This window comes from Podarcis filfolensis, assembly GCF_964270895.1.
Source record: "Podarcis filfolensis genome assembly, chromosome: 14".
Classification (NCBI taxonomy): domain Eukaryota; kingdom Metazoa; phylum Chordata; class Lepidosauria; order Squamata; family Lacertidae; genus Podarcis; species Podarcis filfolensis.
In genome coordinates, this window is record NC_139616.1 from 35,081,962 (window position 1) to 35,102,051 (window position 20,090).

At 43.5% G+C, this 20,090-nt stretch overlaps 1 protein-coding gene and 1 long non-coding RNA gene across 3 annotated transcripts in view; one reads left to right on the forward strand and one right to left on the reverse strand.

Moving 5' to 3' along the window:
* LOC310749019 overlaps positions 1 to 10,420 on the reverse strand; it is a 52,618-nt gene extending 42,198 nt beyond the window's left edge. Inside the window, exon 1 of the long non-coding RNA XR_014541426.1 lies at positions 10,344 to 10,420. This is a non-coding gene — a long non-coding RNA (uncharacterized lncRNA). The remainder of the gene's footprint in view (positions 1 to 10,343) is intronic.
* Positions 1 to 20,090, forward strand: part of CAPN15 (calpain 15) — a gene marked incomplete at its 5' end in the record, with an annotated part of 97,677 nt that overhangs the window by 21,084 nt on the left and 56,503 nt on the right. Inside the window, one exon of one of the 2 annotated variants that reach the window (XM_083584937.1) lies at positions 10,480 to 10,655. The exons of the other annotated variant lie outside the window; for it this stretch is intronic. Within the exon in view, the coding sequence (XP_083441063.1) occupies positions 10,480 to 10,655 (176 nt within the window). Of the gene's footprint in view, positions 1 to 10,479; positions 10,656 to 20,090 lie in introns of those variants that run through there. 2 annotated transcript variants of the gene reach the window in all.

Here is a 20,090-nt window from a genome sequence, read left to right on the forward strand (position 1 = left end):
AGAAACACAGATTTCACCTAACTTTGAAGTGCTTTAAAATTAAAACCATTTGAGACACAGGGGGAAAATTTAAGGGGGTTTCTTTTAACCATAAGGGAAGGGTGTACACCAAGTTTCATCAAAATCCGAGATGGTGGGTGGCGAAACCCTTGTTTTTTGCATTGATTTGATGTGGAATGACCCAAATGGAAAGTTAACATTCGTTCCAGGAATTGGAACAGTGATGCAACTGCACTTGGAACACTGTGTAGTATATATTGTAAAGGATATTGTAGAGTTGGAAAAAATTCAGAAAAGGGGAGCTAAAATGATCAAGGGGGTAGAGCATCTCCCCTGTGAGGAAAGGTTACAGCATTTGTGGCTTTTTATTTTAGAGATAAGGTGAGTAAAATATGACATTATAAAGCTGTATAGAATTGTGTATGACAAGGAGAACTTGGATAGAGGGAAATTTTTCTCCCTCTCTCATAACTCTAGTATTTGTGGACATCCAATGAAAAATAATGTTGGAAGATTAAGGTTGGACAAAAGAAAGTATTTATTAATTAAAGGGTTGAATTTGTCCCCACAAGATGCAGTCATGGCCAGTAGCTTGGATGGCTTTAAAAGAGGATAAGGCTATGTTCTACCTCCAATGTCGAGGAAATATGCTTCCAAGTGTAGCAGGAACCCCCCCACCCCAATCATTCTGTTTGTACAAACTTCACACACACACACACCCTCACACACTACATTCGCCACATTTCTGTTATAAATTCATAGAAAATCAACCATACATCGGATTTGCACTGTTCCATTTTATTTTACTCCATATGACAAGAACTATCAAAGGGGGGTGCCTTGGTCCTGGTCAGCCATAATCCCTTCACCGTCTCAGCACATCCACAGGAGCCCTGCCCAGTTGCTATGCCAACCCTGATGATCCCAGACAGAAGACAATCAAGATCACAAAGAAGTTGCATATGGGAGTGGATTCAGCATGGACTGAAACAAAGGACAATGATCAGATCTTCCCTCTGGGGGCAGGAAACTGCAAACTCCCCTTTGTCTCCTGGAAGTGACTCATGGGGAGGGGGGAAAGGAGGAACTAGCCAGGTGACAAGACACTCAGGTTACCACCAACTCCTCCCTCAACCCCTCCTTTCTGTAATGTATGCATGATGTTTCTGGGGGTGGGCTTGACCTAGAGGAGGGGAATTTCAAAAAGTTTTATAAGACCTTGCACACTATTTTTCTGGGTCTTTCCTCTCTCTTGCAAGTGAGGGGAACACCCTGTTGCAACAGTTCAATAAAGGCCAAGCCTACAGGCTGCTGTTTTGCTCCAAGTTATCCTGGTTGGTGTCTTTACTTTTTGTCCAAGGGAGCCCTCGGATATTTCCGGCAACACAAGTACCAGATGCTGGAAATTGCAGGAGGGGAGAGTGCTGTTTTACTCAGATTCTATTTGCAGGCTTCCCATAAGCTTCGGGGTGGCCACTGGTCTGATCCAGCAACGTTTTCCTTATTCTCTTATGTTCTTGATTGGCTTTGGTAACGAAAGTGCACACTCAGGGCAAGCCCTTGTGGTGTCTGGTCCCTAAGGTAGAAAAGATGGGTACCCTTGGACAGTAAGGGATTGGGCAAAGTATTTACTTGGCTCATCCTACTCAGTGGCGTAGCGTGGGGGGTGCAGGGGGGGCGGACCGCACCGGGCGCAACATCTGGGGTTAGGGCAAATCAATGGGTTAGGGGGCGCAAATCCACGGGTTAGGGGGCGCAAATCCACGGGTTAGGGGGTGTAAATTACTTGCCTTGCCCCGGGTGCTGACAACCCACGCTACGCCACTGCTCCTACTGCTTTTGCCTCTGCAAATACAGACTCCCAGCCTTGGCTAACAACTGCCCTGGACAAAGCTGGGTGATTAGGTTTAGGGGCTGGATGCAGCTGCTTTAGACCAGTGGGATGCCCCACCCCCTTGGCATGCATTGTGAAAGGCACACTCGTCTCTCTCTACTTGGGAACATCTCGTCTTGGAGGCTACAGGATAAGCAAACTCTGTGATCTATTTACCTCACAGGTGCTCTTAATCAGTACCGGTGTAGAGAAGAGTCGAATAAGACCTGCCGTACTGCCTGCTTTTTACCGCTTTGATTCGTAATCAGTGATGAGTGTTTGGTAACAGAGACCAAAGGACTGGCTGCTGCTTCCGCCTTGGTCTGAAGAGGGGACTTCAGTGGCAGCAATCAAGTGTGTTCCTCTTGTGGATGCTCTTTTGGGTCTAGGAAATAAGAAGAGCCCCTTGCCTGGATGGGACTGGAGAGCTTCCCTATCTGTCTCCTTTCTCCTAATCTGTTGTAAGTGCTTGTGTGGGGGAAGGAAGGGAGGGAGGAAATGGTTCAGAGAATAGGAAGGAGTAAATTGCTTCATAATAGATCAGTTTATTTGTTCTAGAAATGCTCTTGCAGGCATAATTAACTTTAACACTTGAATCGTAGTAATTATGCGTTAAAACCACAAAAGGAAGCAAAATAGGTGCTTAACTATTTGTTTCTATTAGTTAAATCCCCTATTTGTCTTTTTCCATTGTTGTTGCAGCATTGGGTCTCCCAAATTAGATTAACTCAAGCAGTGATGTATTTAGTTATATGGGGAGGGTTGGTCCTGCCCACACCCTAATGCAGAGATATTATTTAGATGTGTGTATCTGTATGTTTTCTGCAGTTCCCATTATTGCTTGTTAAATATTTAGCAAATCTTATTTTTGCCACTTCATGTCTTTGTGGGGCCTCCCCTCTGGCCCCCATGAATTTTGCAGGCCACTGAACCCAATACTTTGAATAATGCTCAGCACTGTTCTAGGTGTTTTTCATCTTCACAGCCCTGTGCAAACAATAAATCAACACACAAACTGCAGTGAGACAGGCATATAATTACTTAGAACCTATATTGCTTTACCTGTTGGTTTTCTTTTGGCAGAGGGTAGATTGCGATTAAAACATCACCAGCATGCACACACAGCCCTAGGCTTTTGTTCTCAAGCAGATACAGGTTCTTTATACTTCAGAAACGATGGGGGAAGCCAATTATTATTGCTGCTTTAGTGTGCAAAGAACTTTATAGTTCTTATCTATGTGTGTATTCTGTTCAAAAGGAAGTTGACTTGTTCCCAATTTATTGATGAGGAATGGGAGCTGAAAGAATGAGTTGGTGTGTAGACATAATGTGGCTTTTTCTTACACATGGCTAAGGTCTTGGGCTGTGGGGTTACATGTACCCTTTTTTCCTTGCCTCCCCCAACCTTCACAATGGTTAAAATTTCCAGAAAACTTGTTTTTAGTAATACCTAGCGCTGATTGTGTTTTGCTGTTACTGGAATTTTTAACCAGCTTCAAAACCTGCCAATCTTTAACCATGGTTAAGATTGGTGAGATCTTTCCCAATGAGAGGGAGCATGTAAAGGGCAGACTCTAGTGAGGGTCTTCACCAGCTCTGTGACTTGTGAAAGGCCACCTCTGTGGGCCCGTGACTGAGCCTGACCTGTTTTTTCCTGAGCCCAACACAGGAGCCACACTAATTTTCACTTAGTGTGGTTCTGGTCTTCTGCCCAGACCATTTTTAGTTTAAGGCAGTAAATGGTGCGTTCAGTCACTCTTCTTTTGCTAGCTAAACATTGTAAATAGGGTTGTTTGCCTTAACCAATTGAATCAGTTATGGGCAATCTCAATACAGTCCACTGTATAGGTGTATTTGAAAGTATGGAAGAAGTGTGACAATCTTAATGAAGAAGATTTATGAGTCATTTGTTAGAAGGAAAAGCCAGTAATAAATTACCATTATTAAGGCTGGCATATTCTGCTCTAGTCCTGGGTTAGGCAAGCAATGTTTAAAGTTTAAAGTGTGAAGTTTACTTCCCTGGTGAATTATACGAGTCTTTGTGTGTCTACACACATCCTTAAAAGTGTAAAGTGTGACTATGGCAAATATGTCCTATAGTACACTTCTCAGGGGAAATGAGGTTAGCTGTGACTTCACGTTCCATGGCAAATCTTGGTTTTCTCCAGCTTAATGTGTGAAATGACCTTGGGTATATGTTTTGATTGAGCAAACATTTAATTGTTTCCCTGTTTGCTTCGACACTTTACACAACACCCAGAGTCAGTGTGGAGCAGTGGGTTAACTGTTGGTTTTGAACTGGGCTCAGATACTACTTCTTCAATTTTTAAACTTGCTGTGTAATCTTGGCCCTGTCTCTCAGCCTAGCCAACCTTGCAGTGTGGTTGTGAGGATCAATGGGGGCAAATCCGTGGTTTTGCCGCCCTGAGCTCCCTGGGGAAAGGTCAGGATATAAATGTGGGAAGAAATCAATGATCCAGAAAAGCATAGTGTTTCAGTATCAGTGCTGCAGGCAAGTGGTTTCTTCCACCACCACTACTTTTTCTTCTCTAGTCTCTCTCTGGGACCTGTAAAACCATGTTGTGAGTCAAAGTAGACCTTAAAAATTTTTCCATCTCAGTTCTTTAGACCTCTGTTTCTTGCCCTTGGAGGCAAGAATGAGATTCCTCCAGTGAGACTTTATTTTTTATTTAATCATCTCCAACACTTTTGCAGACTTAGTGGCCTGTTATACCAAAGTTTGGGAAACCTCTGGACAGTGTAACTCTCACACCTGGAATTTCTGTGCATTATGCTTTTGACTAGATGAAGCAGATTTCCTGGAGCACATGGCCTGGAAAGTAGTCCTGTATTACTGAACGGTATTTGAGACTTGCAGCTTAGCTGGGTTATCCTGTACCTATTTATAGATCTGTTCTTCCTGAACCCAGCTCTCATCTCTTTGCAGAGCTTTTCTCAGCAATGTTAAAGCAGGCTTCTTGTTCCCCTTCTGTCCTGCAGTACACTCACATGCTCAGCAATGGATTCATGCTTCCTTTTTAAGGGAAAGAAATCTGCAGCAATGCATTTTGTTGCTTGCATAGTTGCTGGTCTGGCAGGCAGTGTATTTCTCAGTTAGCCAAATCTGCAGCGCTTCAGTGGGTGCTTATCTTTTATGTACAGCAAGATGGGTGCATTTCTTAGTCTTTCTAGCTCAGGTAAGAGTGCTGAGGGATTTGTGAAAGTGTTGGCTTTGAACTATTTTTGTATGGTATAGCACTAGAAAGGCTTAACCGTTGTTTGAGCCACCACCTCTTGCTTGTTGTTTGTGGAAGCTGGGTTTCCACACACTATATCCTTTTTATTATTTTGAGAGTCAGGAGGAACAACTCATTTTGGTCCCTGGTGGATCTTTGTCCATGGTTGCTCTGCCATCCAGTAGGGTACATAAATTTCTTAATGGGGTTCCATAGTGATGGTAGAGTAGAATATGTGAAGGCAAACTGGTGTATCAGGACTTCTTAAAGTGTTGACCCTATCAGGGGAGGTGTCGGAAGTCAGAGTCAAGCATAGGTCAGAAATAGACAATACTCTGTCAGTGCAGTTAACTCCCCCCCAAAAAAAACCGAAACAAAACAGGACTAGTGATCCTAGCAATTCTTCCCTGCAGGTCTTGCTCCAATGAGGTGGTTGTGAGGACTGAAGTTCCCCACCTTCCTACCACTCTATAAGGCTCCTCCTCCTCCAGAGTCTTCCCCGAGCAGTTGTAAACTGCATCTGCACACAACCAGTCTCTGCTCTTTTCAATTTTCTTGCTTGTTCTAGGAGACCTGGTTAGGGGGAGGAGTTGGTCGCAGCAGGAGGGAGAGACTACCTGGACTCTTCAGCAGCCCATCCCAACTGCCTCTTTCCCCCCTCCTCTCCAGCTTTCTCTTCAGCCTCAAGAGTCTGAACTGCTCTTTGCCACAGCCTCTTCCTGCTCACTAAACCTCTTGTCCCTCTGACCACTCATCACCATCAGCTGGTGCCTCCCACTTCTCCTCTGTACTGCATCCAGCAGTCCATGACTAGAAGTGCCATTTGGACCTCTCTTCAGGAAGCAAATGTCTTGGGTTGGCACTGTTTTCATCTTTTAGTGCAATGGGACAAAAAGTAATAATTTTGAAACATCAATTCATTATCAGTAGTGCCTTTGTGGGAGAACTCTTTTTCCTCCATGTGGTAACAGGAGTCTAAGGGAGTGCTGTAGCTTCCAAGTGCTCATTCACAAAAAAGGGCTAATAATTTTTATCCAGTGTATGGAATAACAAAAAACCCAAGCTCATTGCTCTCTTTCTTTTTGTAATGAAATGTGTAAAATACGTCCTTTCCTGTGCAACAGGAAAAGGAACAGAGAGTCGTGCTCTCACACTTTGTGTGCCTTGTTTGCTTACTATGCTTATATTTAACCTTTCCTCTAAGAAACTCAAGGTTCTTCTCCCTTGCCCCATTTTATCCTGTTTTTCCTCACAAAACTCCTAGTTACTGTTAGCCTCTCTTTAGATTTATTTATTAATTAATTAAAATTTTAAGTTGCTTTTAATTTTGAAAAACAACCCCCACCCAAGCCATATATTGCTACACACATGGAAATGTTGGAAGTGTTGTCATGCTCTGCAGTTTGTGTGGTTGCCTGTTGGCGACCATGCCAGCTGCAGCATGAGAAACAGCCGACAGGCTGTGAAGCTCCTCCTCTATTAAATTTGCTTGCAGTGAGGTTTAATGGAGAGAGGGGAGGCGCTTCACACCAATGGTTTATCAAGCTACTGTATGGAGTACCTCCTGCCTCCATTGAACACGCCTGTGGCAAGTTTTAAAGTAGCAGGGGAGGCCCTTTGCACCTCTTACTTCCTTTACCGGGGGATGGACTTGGAGCATGCTGTGGAAGGACAGTCAAGAGGGTGGGTGAGTTTTAAGGGGAGGAGATTTGGTCAAGTGTGGGGGAAGCGCAAAGGGGTAGGCAGGGGTGGTAGCCACTAGTAAAAAATATAGTGATGAAATAAGTCGGGAGAATAGAGGTTGAGAGAGCTATAGCTTTGTCTGTGGGTACGCAGGTATTAGATCCAGCGCCCTGGTGGCAAGATGTTGTGACTCATTTCCCAGGCCCATATTTGCCCATGAGCTCCATCTGCTGGCAGTAGAAGTGGAAGGAGCAGATATTGCCATGTGCATGCAGGGAGGGAAGTAGCCTGGAGGGTAAAGATTTCTGGCAGCCTCATCGTATTATAAGCTGTTGTGAACAGTAAAGAAAAACAACTTGTTTTTAAATGAAGCCCATTTAATGCACACAATTGTGGTGTCAGCCATCTATCGGACTGGCACTTGTTATATGGACTGAAGAGTGGGAATTACTATATACCAAGTTCCCTTTGGGAACAGCCTTGGCGTTGAAAATCTTCCATGTGAGCAGCTTTGTATCAACCCCTTTCATTGCAAAGAATCTCTATTGCTTGAACATTTCTCTTATTTATAGCTCATTTCTTACCACAGCTCATTTCTGCCTCTCTCTCCAAATCCTGGTGGGTAACTGAATAAGCTCAACAGTGGCATTTTTTCTTCTCTTCCTCATTTCTTTATTTTTACTGTACTAATTGTTGGCTTGCTCTTTTCCCTTCCAACACAAATCTTGACACTAAAGGTTTTCTCCCCCGCCCCCACATAAGAAAAGGCACCTGCCTTTTCTCATATACCTATTTAATCCCTGATGCTGCCCTTATTTTCAGAAAGTTTGACTCACTAAGGTGTGAGTCAGGGAAATGGAAGCAAGGGGCCTGCTTGAAATGCTTACTTATGTGGCTAAGCTAGATGGTTGGTGGCAGTGTTAGACATTAGCCAGGCACCAGGCATGTTTTGCTACTGGTGCGGGTCCAATTGTGAACATGTGGAGATCTCTGGATGCCTGGTTGGCGACTGACATCTCCATATGTCAGATAATCAGGAGAGCTTATTTATTGCATTTATCTCCAACCTTTTTCCTCCAAGGAGTACATGGTTCACCCCATTCATTCCTCAGTCAATCCCTACAACGACCCTGTGAGGTAGGTTAAGAGGCTGTGACTGACCCAAGGTCACCCAGTGAGCTTCATGACTCAGCAGGTGTTTGAACCCTGATCTCCCAGGTCCTAGTCTGACACACTAATCACTACACCACACTGGCTTCATAGAGTACTTCTGCTGTAGGGCAGCTCTATAAATTACCGTATTTTTCGCTCTATAAGATGCACTAGACCACAAGACGCACCTAGTTTTTGGAGGAGAAAAACAAGAAAAAAAATATTCTGAATCTCAGAAGCCAGAACAGCAATAGGGATTGCTGCGCAGTGAAAGCAGCAAATCCCTCTTGCTGTTCTGGCTTCTGGGATAGCTGCACAGCCTGCATTCGCTCCATGAGACGCACACACATTTCCCCTTACTTTTTGGGAGGGAAAAAGTAAGTCTTATAGAGCAAAAAATACAGTAAGTAGGTAAATAAATATGAGGGAAGCAAAATGTCACTTAGAGAAGGGTCTGAAATATTTTCCTTGAAGCTTGAATTTGTTTTCTTCTGGATTGTTTTATTTGGTAATTTAATGTGTTGTAAACCACTTTGAGATTTTACCCTTAAAAATATAAAGCAGTATAGAAATTAACAACAGCAACAAATTTCACTGGAAAAAGGTGCCCGCACATTCTGTTGCAGCAACCATAACCTCAGTTTAGGGTGCCATTTGGCGATTAGCTTATATATCTTGAGTTTCTAACACTGGTTGGTGGCAAACCTGGGTACAGGAATTTGGGCTGCTGCCGCAAAGCAAGTAGTGTGTATGTTGATGCCACCAAATGTCCAAATGGCCATGGAGGAGCAGTAACACTGAACTTGTGGCTGCTAGAGGTTTGAGAAGCCACTGAATCTGCTGAAGGTTTTCTGCACTTTTCCAACTCCTTTCAGCTTCCAGCCTGACTCTTAAATACATTTGCAAATTCAAGATGGTTAAAGTGAATCCAGATGTTTTTGCCCTGCCTGTTAGCCATGATCCAGCCGAACTGGTCCATACAACTCTTGGAAGGGAAGGAAGGAAGCAGCAGATGGAGTGCAGTCTCTTCCATGATGATGCTGTTGTTCTTCCTTCCATCCATCCATGGTGGTGAAAGGACAGGTCAAACCATTATTATTTTCAGCGTGGTCAAGCTTCATCTTCCATTTGGGTCTGCTCATGAGCAACAAGCTCATCCTGCCTTTAGGGTAGCCTTTCTCAATCTGTGGGTCCCCAGATGTTGTTGAACTACAACTCTCATCACCCCTAGCTAGCAAGGCCAGAGCTCAGGGATGATGGGAGTTGTAGTCCAACAACATCTGGAGACCCACAGGTTGAGAACCGCTGCTTTAGGGGAATATGTGCTGAATAGGATGAGTGGTGTAGCAGGCATGAATTAATGAGATTGAGTCTTGCTATATGCATGTGCATTTATAGCTATATAGAATCACAGAATTATAGAGTTGGAAGGTCCACAAGGATTATCTAGTCCAGCCTCCTGCAATGCAGGAATCTTATGCTCAGTTTGAGACTTGAATCCATGGCTCTGAGATTAAGGGTCTCTTGCTCTACCAATTTAGCTATCCCTCAGGGCATATGCATGCTCACAAGATGTTGGGGAAAGACCATTCTACTCATTATCCATCATATGTGAGACATTTTGTTAGTTCTAAGTGCAGGCCCTTTACTGGTTGCAATATTTATATAAATGCTACCAGAAAATTGGCATTTGGTTCCCCATATTACTTAATACTAGAGCACCAGACCTCCTTATATTTGTATTGGCTACCCCAGTGGTTTTCAAACTTTCTTCTTTCAGGAAACGTTTTCCAAATTATCTTGGTCTGCTGAGGAACCACAGTACATTTACCCCTGAGTGTTTCAGAGGATTCTGGGAGTGGGGTGGTTTTTTTTTTTTTTTTAGGAAGTGTTTTCCATTCACACTGGCTAGGCTTGCTAAGGGCCATGTGAGTTTGCCCACCATTTCCTTGCTGCTGTGCTGTTTTACAGGGAGGTTTGTCTGCTGTTACTGACCTTCCCACTGAGTTTCCCCCGTATACATCTAAGAAATCTCAGGTTTCCCCAGAACACAGTTTGAAAACCACTGGGCTACCCTGTTTCCACATGCAAACGGAAGAAAGAATGGTTAAATTGGCCAACAGAACCTGGGAATAGGCCCTTTATATTATGTAGCCACAGTAGCACCTTCCATTCTCTTCTTCCGACCCCCTCACACATTTAAGTTTCTATAGGCTGGCTTCCTTTGAATCAAGTGTGGCATGTTGGTAGGCTAGGGCACCACCTCTGTTATTAACAGGCTTTTAGAAATGTCACTTCATTGGTTTAAATCATACCTTACTTCTTTCTTTCTTTCTTTCTCTCTCTCCTCTCCCTTTCCTCTTGTTTTGTGTTCTTCTTTTTCTTTTTTCAATCAGCACCAGCTTTCCTTTCTCCAGTGTTGGGAACTTTTACGCCAGTCCATGCTGCAACTTCTCACCCTTGCGGGCCGACTGCTCATGCCTCTGGCTTGGACCTAACCTATAAATCTTGGCCCAGCCAGGGTTGAGGGGAGCTATGGGCAGCTCAGCCTCATCGCTGGCCGCCGAGACGGAGTCGGACCATGGTTTCACTGGCCCAACCTACCCAGGGCACCTGGCTGCAAGTTGGTATAGGAGTAGCCACAGTGGCCCTGTATGGGAAAGTGCCCTTATAACACGGCAGCATCAGCACATGAATCACCGGGCACGAAGGTAAGAAAGCAAGGGAAAGAGCTTGATCTCATACCTCTCAGCTCGGTTTGAAACCTAGGATTGTATACCTTGGGGTCTTGTAGGCTCTAGCCATGGTCCAGTTGAAGCCGCACCAAAATTTCCACTAACTTCATCTTAGCTAGCTTTCAATAATTGCCGTAGTTGTGTCGACAAGAAGCAAAACCTATCTTTTGTTCATTGACCAATATCCATGACATCATTCCCCCCCAAAGCAAAAATAAATAATTCCTTTTAACATTGAGATGGTGGGGCAACTGAGTTAATAATGTCACATCCTCAACTTGCTGCTTTCACAGGCACAAAAACTGCAAGTTGTGTGGAGCGTTTTGACACATACCCTCCAGTACTGAAGTAGTCATTAGCTGAAATCTTAGTAAAGCCTACCCTGAAGGGGAATTTATCCACATCAATCAAGTCAATTTTTCAGTTCATGGCCAGGGAACTAATTCTTGCCTCCTAGGTTTCAGATCCCCATTTTCTAAGGCAAACAACCCAGACTCCAGCCACTGACCTGAGGGACCCTGTGTTGGAGAACACCTTCTCCAGGTCTAATTTGGATAATGCCACCTGTCATAGCCAAGGCTAACAGAATTTATCTTAAAATTGGAAAGGATACACTTAGAAGGTCCCCGTAAACCATTAATATCTAGAAGTGTTGTTTTCATGACAAATGTCCCTGAGAAGGCAGAACTGTGGAGAGTTAACTCTCAAGATTTTACCCCTTGTGAAACCTACTAATCAAACCGCTGGCTAATAATAATTAAAAAATGCTTGTTCACCTCATCACACCCTCCAATGAAGGTTTACCTTCATGGTTAGGGGCTTTTTTTTTAGGTTGAGAGGTATGTCGAAAGCATCTAACAGTGTGCTGCCCGGGGAGCCTTGGCTGTTGAAAGCTGCCGTGTTGTGTGTGCTAAGAATATTGGAGCCTCTGATTAATGCTTGCTTTTTATAGCTTTTCTTCCTGCTTATTGAATGACTGTGTGCCTTCCTTAGCCTGTATGGAGACTGCCATCTGTTTAAAAACAGCAGCTTGCTTCTGTCCCTGAGTTGCTTGTGTTGAAAAACATTTGCTTTGTGCTGTGTGCCTCATGCCTGTTGGTGCAAACTCCAAGGATTTTGCTGCTTGCATCTTATCTAGAACAGGCTTGGAGGAGTGTCTGTGGCAAATTACCGGTAATCCCACAGTTTTGCACTTTACAGCTTGGTCTTGAATTTCCTGCCAGTGTTTCAGTGGTTGCAACTCTGGCATGTTTTGTGTCATGTAACCAGCATGTTGGTAATATTAAGAGGAAGTTTTGTATAACTGCTGCTAGTTCCCTATTATGTGCCTTTTGTATTGCTTTCCCTTTTGACTGAGCTTTTAAAACTTCCTGTGATGAAGAGGAAGAAGCAGGACACAGATGAAGCGACAAGTCCTACAGAAATACACTTTTGAATACTGAGAACTGAGATGGGGAAAGCATGGATTATAGGTTATAGCCAACAAGGTAGCAAACAGCAATAAGTTTTAGCAAGAATCCAGGAGTTTTGTCCTCTGTTTTTACAACCACTTCAGATTCCATGAGTTGCTTCTGCTAGCAATTCCAAATACCGAGTTTTGCATGCTTAAAAACCTTTGTGCTGTGGTAGGGCATTGTGGGACACTTCAGTTTTGATTTAAAACTGCTACCTGCTTGGCTTTGACAGTTGGTGAAAGCTGCCTATAAATGCATCTAAGACTAGTTTACTTGTGGGTGCGGTGTTTAGCACAACTGCTGGGGAGAGAAAAAGCTGCTTTGTCTGAGTATTGTATCAAAGCAGAACTATTGATGTAACATGAATTTTGCATGCTGTAACATGAATTTTGCATGCATCTTACCTGCACAAGTTAAGGCCAACTATCACAGGGAGGTTTAATTGATTCTTAGCCTTCATGGTGGCTTGCTTGTTCATTTATTATGATTTGATCTTGCCCTTCTTTGAAGGAGTTCAGTATCATGGTGGACACAGTGTACAGTACTGTTTTCATAGAGAGCCAGTGTGATGGTGTGGCTTGAGTGTCAATATAAGAGCATGGAGACCCAGGTTTAGTTACCAACTCTGCCATAAAGCTCACTGTGTGAATCTGGAATAGTCCATGTCTGAACCTACTTCATACTGTAGCTGAGAAAATCAATAAGTCATGGGGGGGAAATGGTTTCTCTCCTCATTGTTTGAAAATATGACATCTATTTGTTCCTTGTCTTTAGTACTAGTTGAACTACACAAATTCCTTGTGAGGCAGAAAACCGAAGTAAGGAGAAAGACAATAGGCTTTATATTTGCAAGGCTGGAGATCAGTTTTAGGGGGCAATAGGTGCGGAGTCATTAGAAGTCAGTTTGGGCAATATTAACTTGTAGTTCGAAGTTAAGTACTCATCTTCCAAAGTTAAGTTCCATATTCAGGTGGTAGAATATCATTTTTCAATTGATGGTGTATATGTTTTAAATAAAAATGATAAATAATTGGGTGAGTTCAGTTTGCATTTCAAGGCAGCTGAGATGGTGGTATGGAGTACTTCTTTATGGCTTGATCAAGATCTACAGTGGTACCTCTGGTTACATACTTAAATCGTTCCGGAGGTCCATTCTTAACCTGAAACTGTTCTTAACCTGAAGCACCAATTTAGCTAATGAGGCCTCCTGCTGCCACCGCATGATTTCTGTTCTCATCCTGAAGCAAAGTTCTTAACCCAAGGTAATATTTCTGGGTTAGCGGAGTCTGTAACCTGAAGTGTATGTAACCTGAAGTGTATGTAACCCGAGGTACCACTGTATAAGCAATGACTCAAGTTTTTAAAAACCAAGCAGAAGCAGTTTTCCTTTCAACTTTTGTTAACCTGGCTTTTGAATTACTACTGTGCAGACAGTCTGAAGTCGGAGATATACTTGGCTATTCCTGTGAATCTCTTATGATTCAGGGCACCCCCAGGAGTTATTCTGCAAGTCTAAAAAAGACGTTTCTAATCATTGTTTTTCCAAGGATTCATTAGACCAGTGTTGTGCAGTGATTTCCAGGCAGAGCTTGATAAGGGAAAAGATATTCTCCATTTTGTGTTTGACTAGGATAATGCAGATGGCCTTTAAACAGTTGGGAGGCACCTTGCTTCAGCACAGAGACTGCACTGGAAGCCAATCATGAGCCAGGGGGCAATAGCTAATTTGCATACTTATTGCTACATCATTTGCATGGATGTGGCATTATCCTTGGCCCCTCTGTTGGGGCACTGTGTTGCTCAGCTGATACGGCTCATCCAAAACATGGACTGAGACTAGAAGTGCTTGCTCAAAGATGTTTTCCCGTAGCCAGAACACTGTCTATTTAACTTAGTCTATGGTAGAAGATGCCCCTTATTCATTTTGGTGTTTTCCTGTCACTAGTCTGAGGCACTCTGAGCAGCATATGTGGTGTTATATCTCTCCCCTTTTAGACTTAGGTGGAAATGTCCAAGCTCCACCTTAAAATGGTTTCGTTTGAAATTCTGCATGCAGGCAAAAAGAAGTCTCTTTCAGAAAATAATGTATTGGAATATGTGGGTGTATATTTAATCCCCTATCTCAAGAACAGACTCTCTCAGTAGCCTGTGGACTCTCCTTCATTGGAGGTTTTTAAGCAGAGGTTGGCAGGCCATCTGTCATGGATGCTTTAGTTGAGATTCCTGCATTGCAGGGTATTGGACTAGATGACCCTCGGAATTCTTTCCGACTCTACAATTCTACGATTCTACGAAAATGAGGGGATGCCCATACTGAGGGGTTGTGGTGGTCTTAAGTGATGATTTACCACTGGTTCCTGTGAGCTGTAATACTCCTGCTATGACACCAGGTTGCTTTTGGCTGTCTCTGTTGGCTAGTGTAGTCTTCATGTCAAAGAGAAGTGCAAGACTCTTCAAATATTTTCTTCGCTGTTTGCTTTGATACCATTATGAATGTTAAATGTAAACATTGGAGAAGTGGAATCTCTTTAGTGTTCTGACATCTCTTGGTGTGGGGCAGTGTTTCCTACATAGTATGCCAAAGTTCATTGGTATGCCATGAAAAGACTGAAGAGCACACGGAATAAAATAAGACATCATGTTGGATGCAGTCACCACTGGGCCCCTCAAGGTGAGGAGCTTCTGTGCAGCACTGGTTTCCCTGATGCAGCCTGTGCTGCAGCTCATGGGCATGTGAGCGTCCCAGATGAATCAGTGTTGCCTGGAAAGCATGGTGCCGTCCTGAACCTGACAGACAGGACAAAGGGAGATGGCAGCATGCCAAGAGAGCAAGTATTATTAACCAAGCTATTCTGCTGTTGCAAGGAAGATGCCTGCCCATTGGTCTGCAGAATGATCAAAGAAGATAGACACTCTGCTTCCACAATACTTCTTTTCTTTTCTTTTTCTTTTTGGGGTAAGATATGCCTCCAGTTTTAATTCAGAAAGAACCAAGCACCTGTGCTCCAGATATCAAATTAAGTAGAATAGTCTTCCTGTTGAGTCAGAAGTCGTGCCTTTCTTGTACTCCCATTCTGAAACTGATATGTTCACACATGAAATACTTGGATTGCCTACTGAAAAATCTCATTAAATAGATGTAAAATAAATCATCACCAGAGTCAAACAGTGCAATGAACTTGGTCACCTATTGTGTCCTCCCAATTTTTTAACCTTTAGTGGTCTTAGTCTTAAAACTTCTGGAACCATAAGAGCCATAAACTGTTTTTAATTTTTTTTAAAAAAAATGGTCGTTCTCATTCTGCTCTGCCCTATTTTAAAAAGCTCTTCTGTTGGTGAGAGGGACTATTTCCATGTTTTTCATTTCAGCCACCTTAGCTCTGGTACTCTTCATGCATGGCTAAATATCTGGCTTCTGTGAAGGTGCTTTGCCTATATCTTAATTCTCTCTGAGCAAATTGTTTTGCACCTTCGTCTGGCTTTTAATCTGTTTATTTTAAATAGTGTGAAGCTGGGTACGTGCTCTAAGTCAGGTAGGGCCCTTGTGGAACCCATCAGGAATATGTGTTTCCCTCCCTTCCCCTAAAAACTTTGGAGTACTCAAGTGAATCTGTCTGCACGTGGGCAATGCCAGGCAAGATGTAAGCATGCGCAGGGGGATTTTGCAAATCCCTTGGGATGTGCTGTAATTGCCAAATGGCTTCTGCATCTCCCTGCAAAGAACTGGATGAACCCGGGGGACAGAGAGTGATTTGAATCAAATTTGACATAGTATGTACCCAGGCTGTGCTGAGTAATCCTGCAATTTTTGATGCTCCAAATGAAAAAAACAAAACAAGTCTTAGAATCTAGCACTAAGATCACATGGAGCACTGGACAGGTCTAGAAAGTCTCACTTTAGCCCACCATGAGCATGTAGTGCAACGTGTCACACCCTAACAGTGTAACCTTTATCTGTACATTGTAGGAGAAGATAGGCAAACTACAGTATTTTTGGCCCCATAGGGCGCACTGGCCCATAGGGCGCACCTAGTTTTTTTGGGGGGAAATAAAGAAAAAAAATATATTTCCCCCCCAGTCCCCAGAACAGGCTGCTATCCGCAAGCTGTGGGAGAGCTGCGCAAAGCCTGGGGCGCTGAGCTCAGTGCTCCCCAGGATTCTGGGTGCAGGCAGCTCTCCGCAAGCTGTGGGAGGGCTGCGCGAAGTCGCGCAGCTCTCCCACGGCTTGTGGATAGCTTCCTGAAGCCTGCATTCACCCCATAGGATGCACATACATTTCCCCTTCATTTTTTGGGGGGTGGAAGTGTGTTCTATAGGGCGAAAAATACAGTATTTGTTAGGAAAGTATTTCTGCTGTTATTGTCCTCCTCAACAAGGAGTCTTGGAAAGCTTCTAAGAAATTCCAGCATGCATTTCAATGGAGAATAATACAGTCGTACCTTGGAAACTGAACGGAATCCAGTCCGTTAAACTTCCAAAACGTTCCAAAACCAAAGTGCGGCTTCTGATTTGCTGCAGGAAGCTCCTGCATCCAATCGGAAGCTGTAGAAGCCCCATCAGATGCTCGGCTTCCAAAAATAGTTCACAAACCAGAACGCTCGCTTCCAGGTTTGCGGCATTCAAGAGCCAAAACGTTCAAGAAATAAGCTGTTTGAAAACTAAAGTACGATTGTAGTAATAATAATAATAATAGTCAACAAACCATTGCTTTCATCTGTGAATCACAGCAGTGTCAATTACATGGTTGGTTGGCCTCTTGATCAGCAAACCTTTACTCTTTAAAGCTGTCAAGTTTCTTTGAAATTGATAAAACTTGGTGGTGGCCCTCAATACTTGAACAAACCTGAGACTTTGAGGCTTCACAGAGTTCCTACACAGTAAACTGTTCTTATCTCTCAGTAATCTTCTGAAATAGGTATCTAAAAGTGTGGGAAATGAGATTAAGAGTGGGAACCAGTGTGGTGTAGTGTAGAGGTTGGAATGCCACACTATGACCAAGAAAGTTCCAGGTACAAATCCTGGCAGAGCTGTGAAGCTCACTGGGGTCAGTAAATACCTCTTGGTCTCAAGTCAGTCTTCTACACCTTGGTGCTCTCTTGGTGATTTTAGACTACAGCTCCCATCAACCTCTGCCAGAATGGCAAATGGGGCAGGGTGTTGTGTTCTATCAGCATCTGGAGGGCACCAGGTTGGAGAAATCTAGTCTCCGCTACCTCACAGGGTTACTATGTTGATAATGTAGAGGAGATGGGATGATGAGAACTATTTATGCTGTCTTGAGCTCCTTAGAAGAAGGTCAAAAATACAATGATCTTCATCTTTCCTGAGGCGTTGTTGGGGCAGCAGTCTGAGGTGGCCTAGGAACCTGGGGCCATGAGGCAGCTCAGTACAAGTCCATGAGCAATCAGGACCAGAAAAAGCAATCCAGGAAGTAGCACCATAAAGCAAGCTGGGAGTCAGGGTCAGAGAGAGATACTAGAACTAAGCAGAACCCTCCAAAAAGGTCTGGTAGGACTGGAATCACTTGCAAGTGTATTGCATAACTATATTTGACATTTGAGCTTATCACATTGTTCCTTGCTGTCAACTTTGGTAAATGCGGCTAATTTTCAGCTTAAATGGACATTTGACAACGTGTTTCTTGTTGCCATGGGTACTCTGTTGCTCAGAGAGCTGGAAAGTGAACCAGGCACATGTGGAAACCCAGTATTTGAGAGATAGCAGTTTGGCCATCCAGTATGCAAGATGCGGGTGTCTGAAGCCAGTGAGTGATGCGCTTCTGCTTAATTTTAATCATTGGCTTTAAAAGTTTCCCAGTTCTTGAGAATGTGGCTATTTTAAACATAAAGCTGGGGAAGTTTCCTGAAGAGAAAGTGCTAATAATAAGGCTCACAGGGATAGTCAGAGGTAACATGTGCTAGTGACTGATGTTGGCTTGATAGTCTTGGAAAACAGAAAGTTGCAGTTCTGTCCACTGATAGGAGAATATTGTAGGAACTGATACCTTCTGAATTGGCACTGAGCATGTTTACACAGCTTTTATTTAGAGGTACTGCTCCAGTGCATTTGAATTTTCCACCTGCTTTGCATATCTAATATAATTCAGGCCTTTCTGTGTGTTTCCTTGATTGCTTCTCTGATGTATGCATGTTTACAAACTGCTGAGTAAGAGAAAAGGTTAGTACTTTGCACTCTGCTTATTAGAGGGGAGAGCTAGAGCATCTGCACGCTATGTTCCTCGGTTGAAGCAAAATCATAGTGCTTGCCTAGGGGTTGGGGTGAGCTTTTAGTTGTCAGAGCTATCTCATATCAAGTTGTCTTGAGGGAAATAAGACTAGTCTGAAGTGCAAGAGCAAGACATCCTTTTTGCTCAGGCCAGTGATCCAGAGTGACCTTGAACTTCTATAAGTGACTAATCCGATTGGCTTCCCTATAGTTCCTTCATATTGTCACTGCTGAGTAGGTGGGTTGCTTGTAGGCTGACTCCCCACCTGACTTCTATCAGTCTTTGTAAGCTTTGAACCCTGAAACTGATTCCCCCCCCCCCAGCTTCTTTTTTCTTAGTCCACCCCCTTTGAAGCACAGAGGATGACCTGGACCAGGAGACTCCATTCCCCTACCTGGTTCTCCCATATCAGAAGTCATGGCTATTTCTGGCTCCTCAGATACATAAGATTCACTCTGGGGTAGTTCTCTTCATCCCCATGCCATAAGACTCAGCAGGTGCAGAGCAAGGCAACAGTACTTAAAGGCAGGGATGGCGAACCTGTGGCCCCTGATATTTTGGGCTCCAGCTCCCACCAAACCCAGTTAGCATGGCCAAGGATGATGGAAGTTGTAGTCTAGCAATGTCTGGAGGGCCTCAGATTCCAGTTCTGTGCTTTAAGGACACCAACAGCTCTTCAGGTGAATTGGGGTCAACTACTCTGGGACTATACTACCCCATATATCCCATAATGCAGCCATAGCCCACTTTCTTGGGAGGTATACAACAAAAAAGGCCTCTTCCTAGGACATTTTCTATGTTCCTTGTTATGTATTCCACAGCACTGTGCCGGGATTATGAGAAGCTGCCATATCTGCATACTATATGGCTTCCAATTTAAGTGCTTTAGCCGCAGTAGACTTCACAATTTCAGCAGCAGTACTTTTATTAGAATATGATTTAGGTAGTGTTAGGAGGAGGCAGCAGTTGTTTTGAGCATCCTTGGAGACAGTGCAGGTTGTCCTGTATTTGAAGAAGCGCCTTAGCTTTCTTGGCTTTTTCTTTCTCTTTGCGAGTAGTGATATGTGTTTCATTGTTGCTCTGTGTGTCTTTTTACAGGCCTCAGAGCTTGTGCATCTTTAATGCTGAAGGCCAAAAGGGACTAAGATATACATGAAGGTCAAGGATTCTGTGCCAAATTCTCATTATAGCTTTTTCCAAGGACTCTTTTTGTTGGTTTTTTAAACAGCACCAGCAGCCTCAGCTATATAGTGCATTACATCTGCGAAATTCTGCATGGTATGCAAGATGCATAACTGACTTAGTAATGAAAGCCTAAGTAAAAGGGGCATCTGTTATAGAACTGGCTCTGCCTGTTCAAACTGTTTCTGCAAGCATTCAGACCACACCAAGTTCTTTGGGCATGACCATTTACCATAGGATTAAAGTAAAATTAATTTTCTGTTCTTAAGTCATACAGGCTTGGGTGGCCTGATTGCTCTGAGACTCAAGGAGGTCTCTGACCAAGGTAGTTAATTGGATTGCAAGCACCCTAATTTGGCCCAGTGAAAGATTCCATCTTTTATCTCTTTTGCACCTCGTGTGCTAAAGCAGAAGCAATGTCCCAGTTGGTTTACATAATTATCTCTGTACCCTAATCCAAAAGCTTCACTTGTATAATTTTATTCTTGCAACAACCCTGTTGGTTAGGCTGCAGGCTCATATACACAAATGAGATTCAGAGAGTGTTTT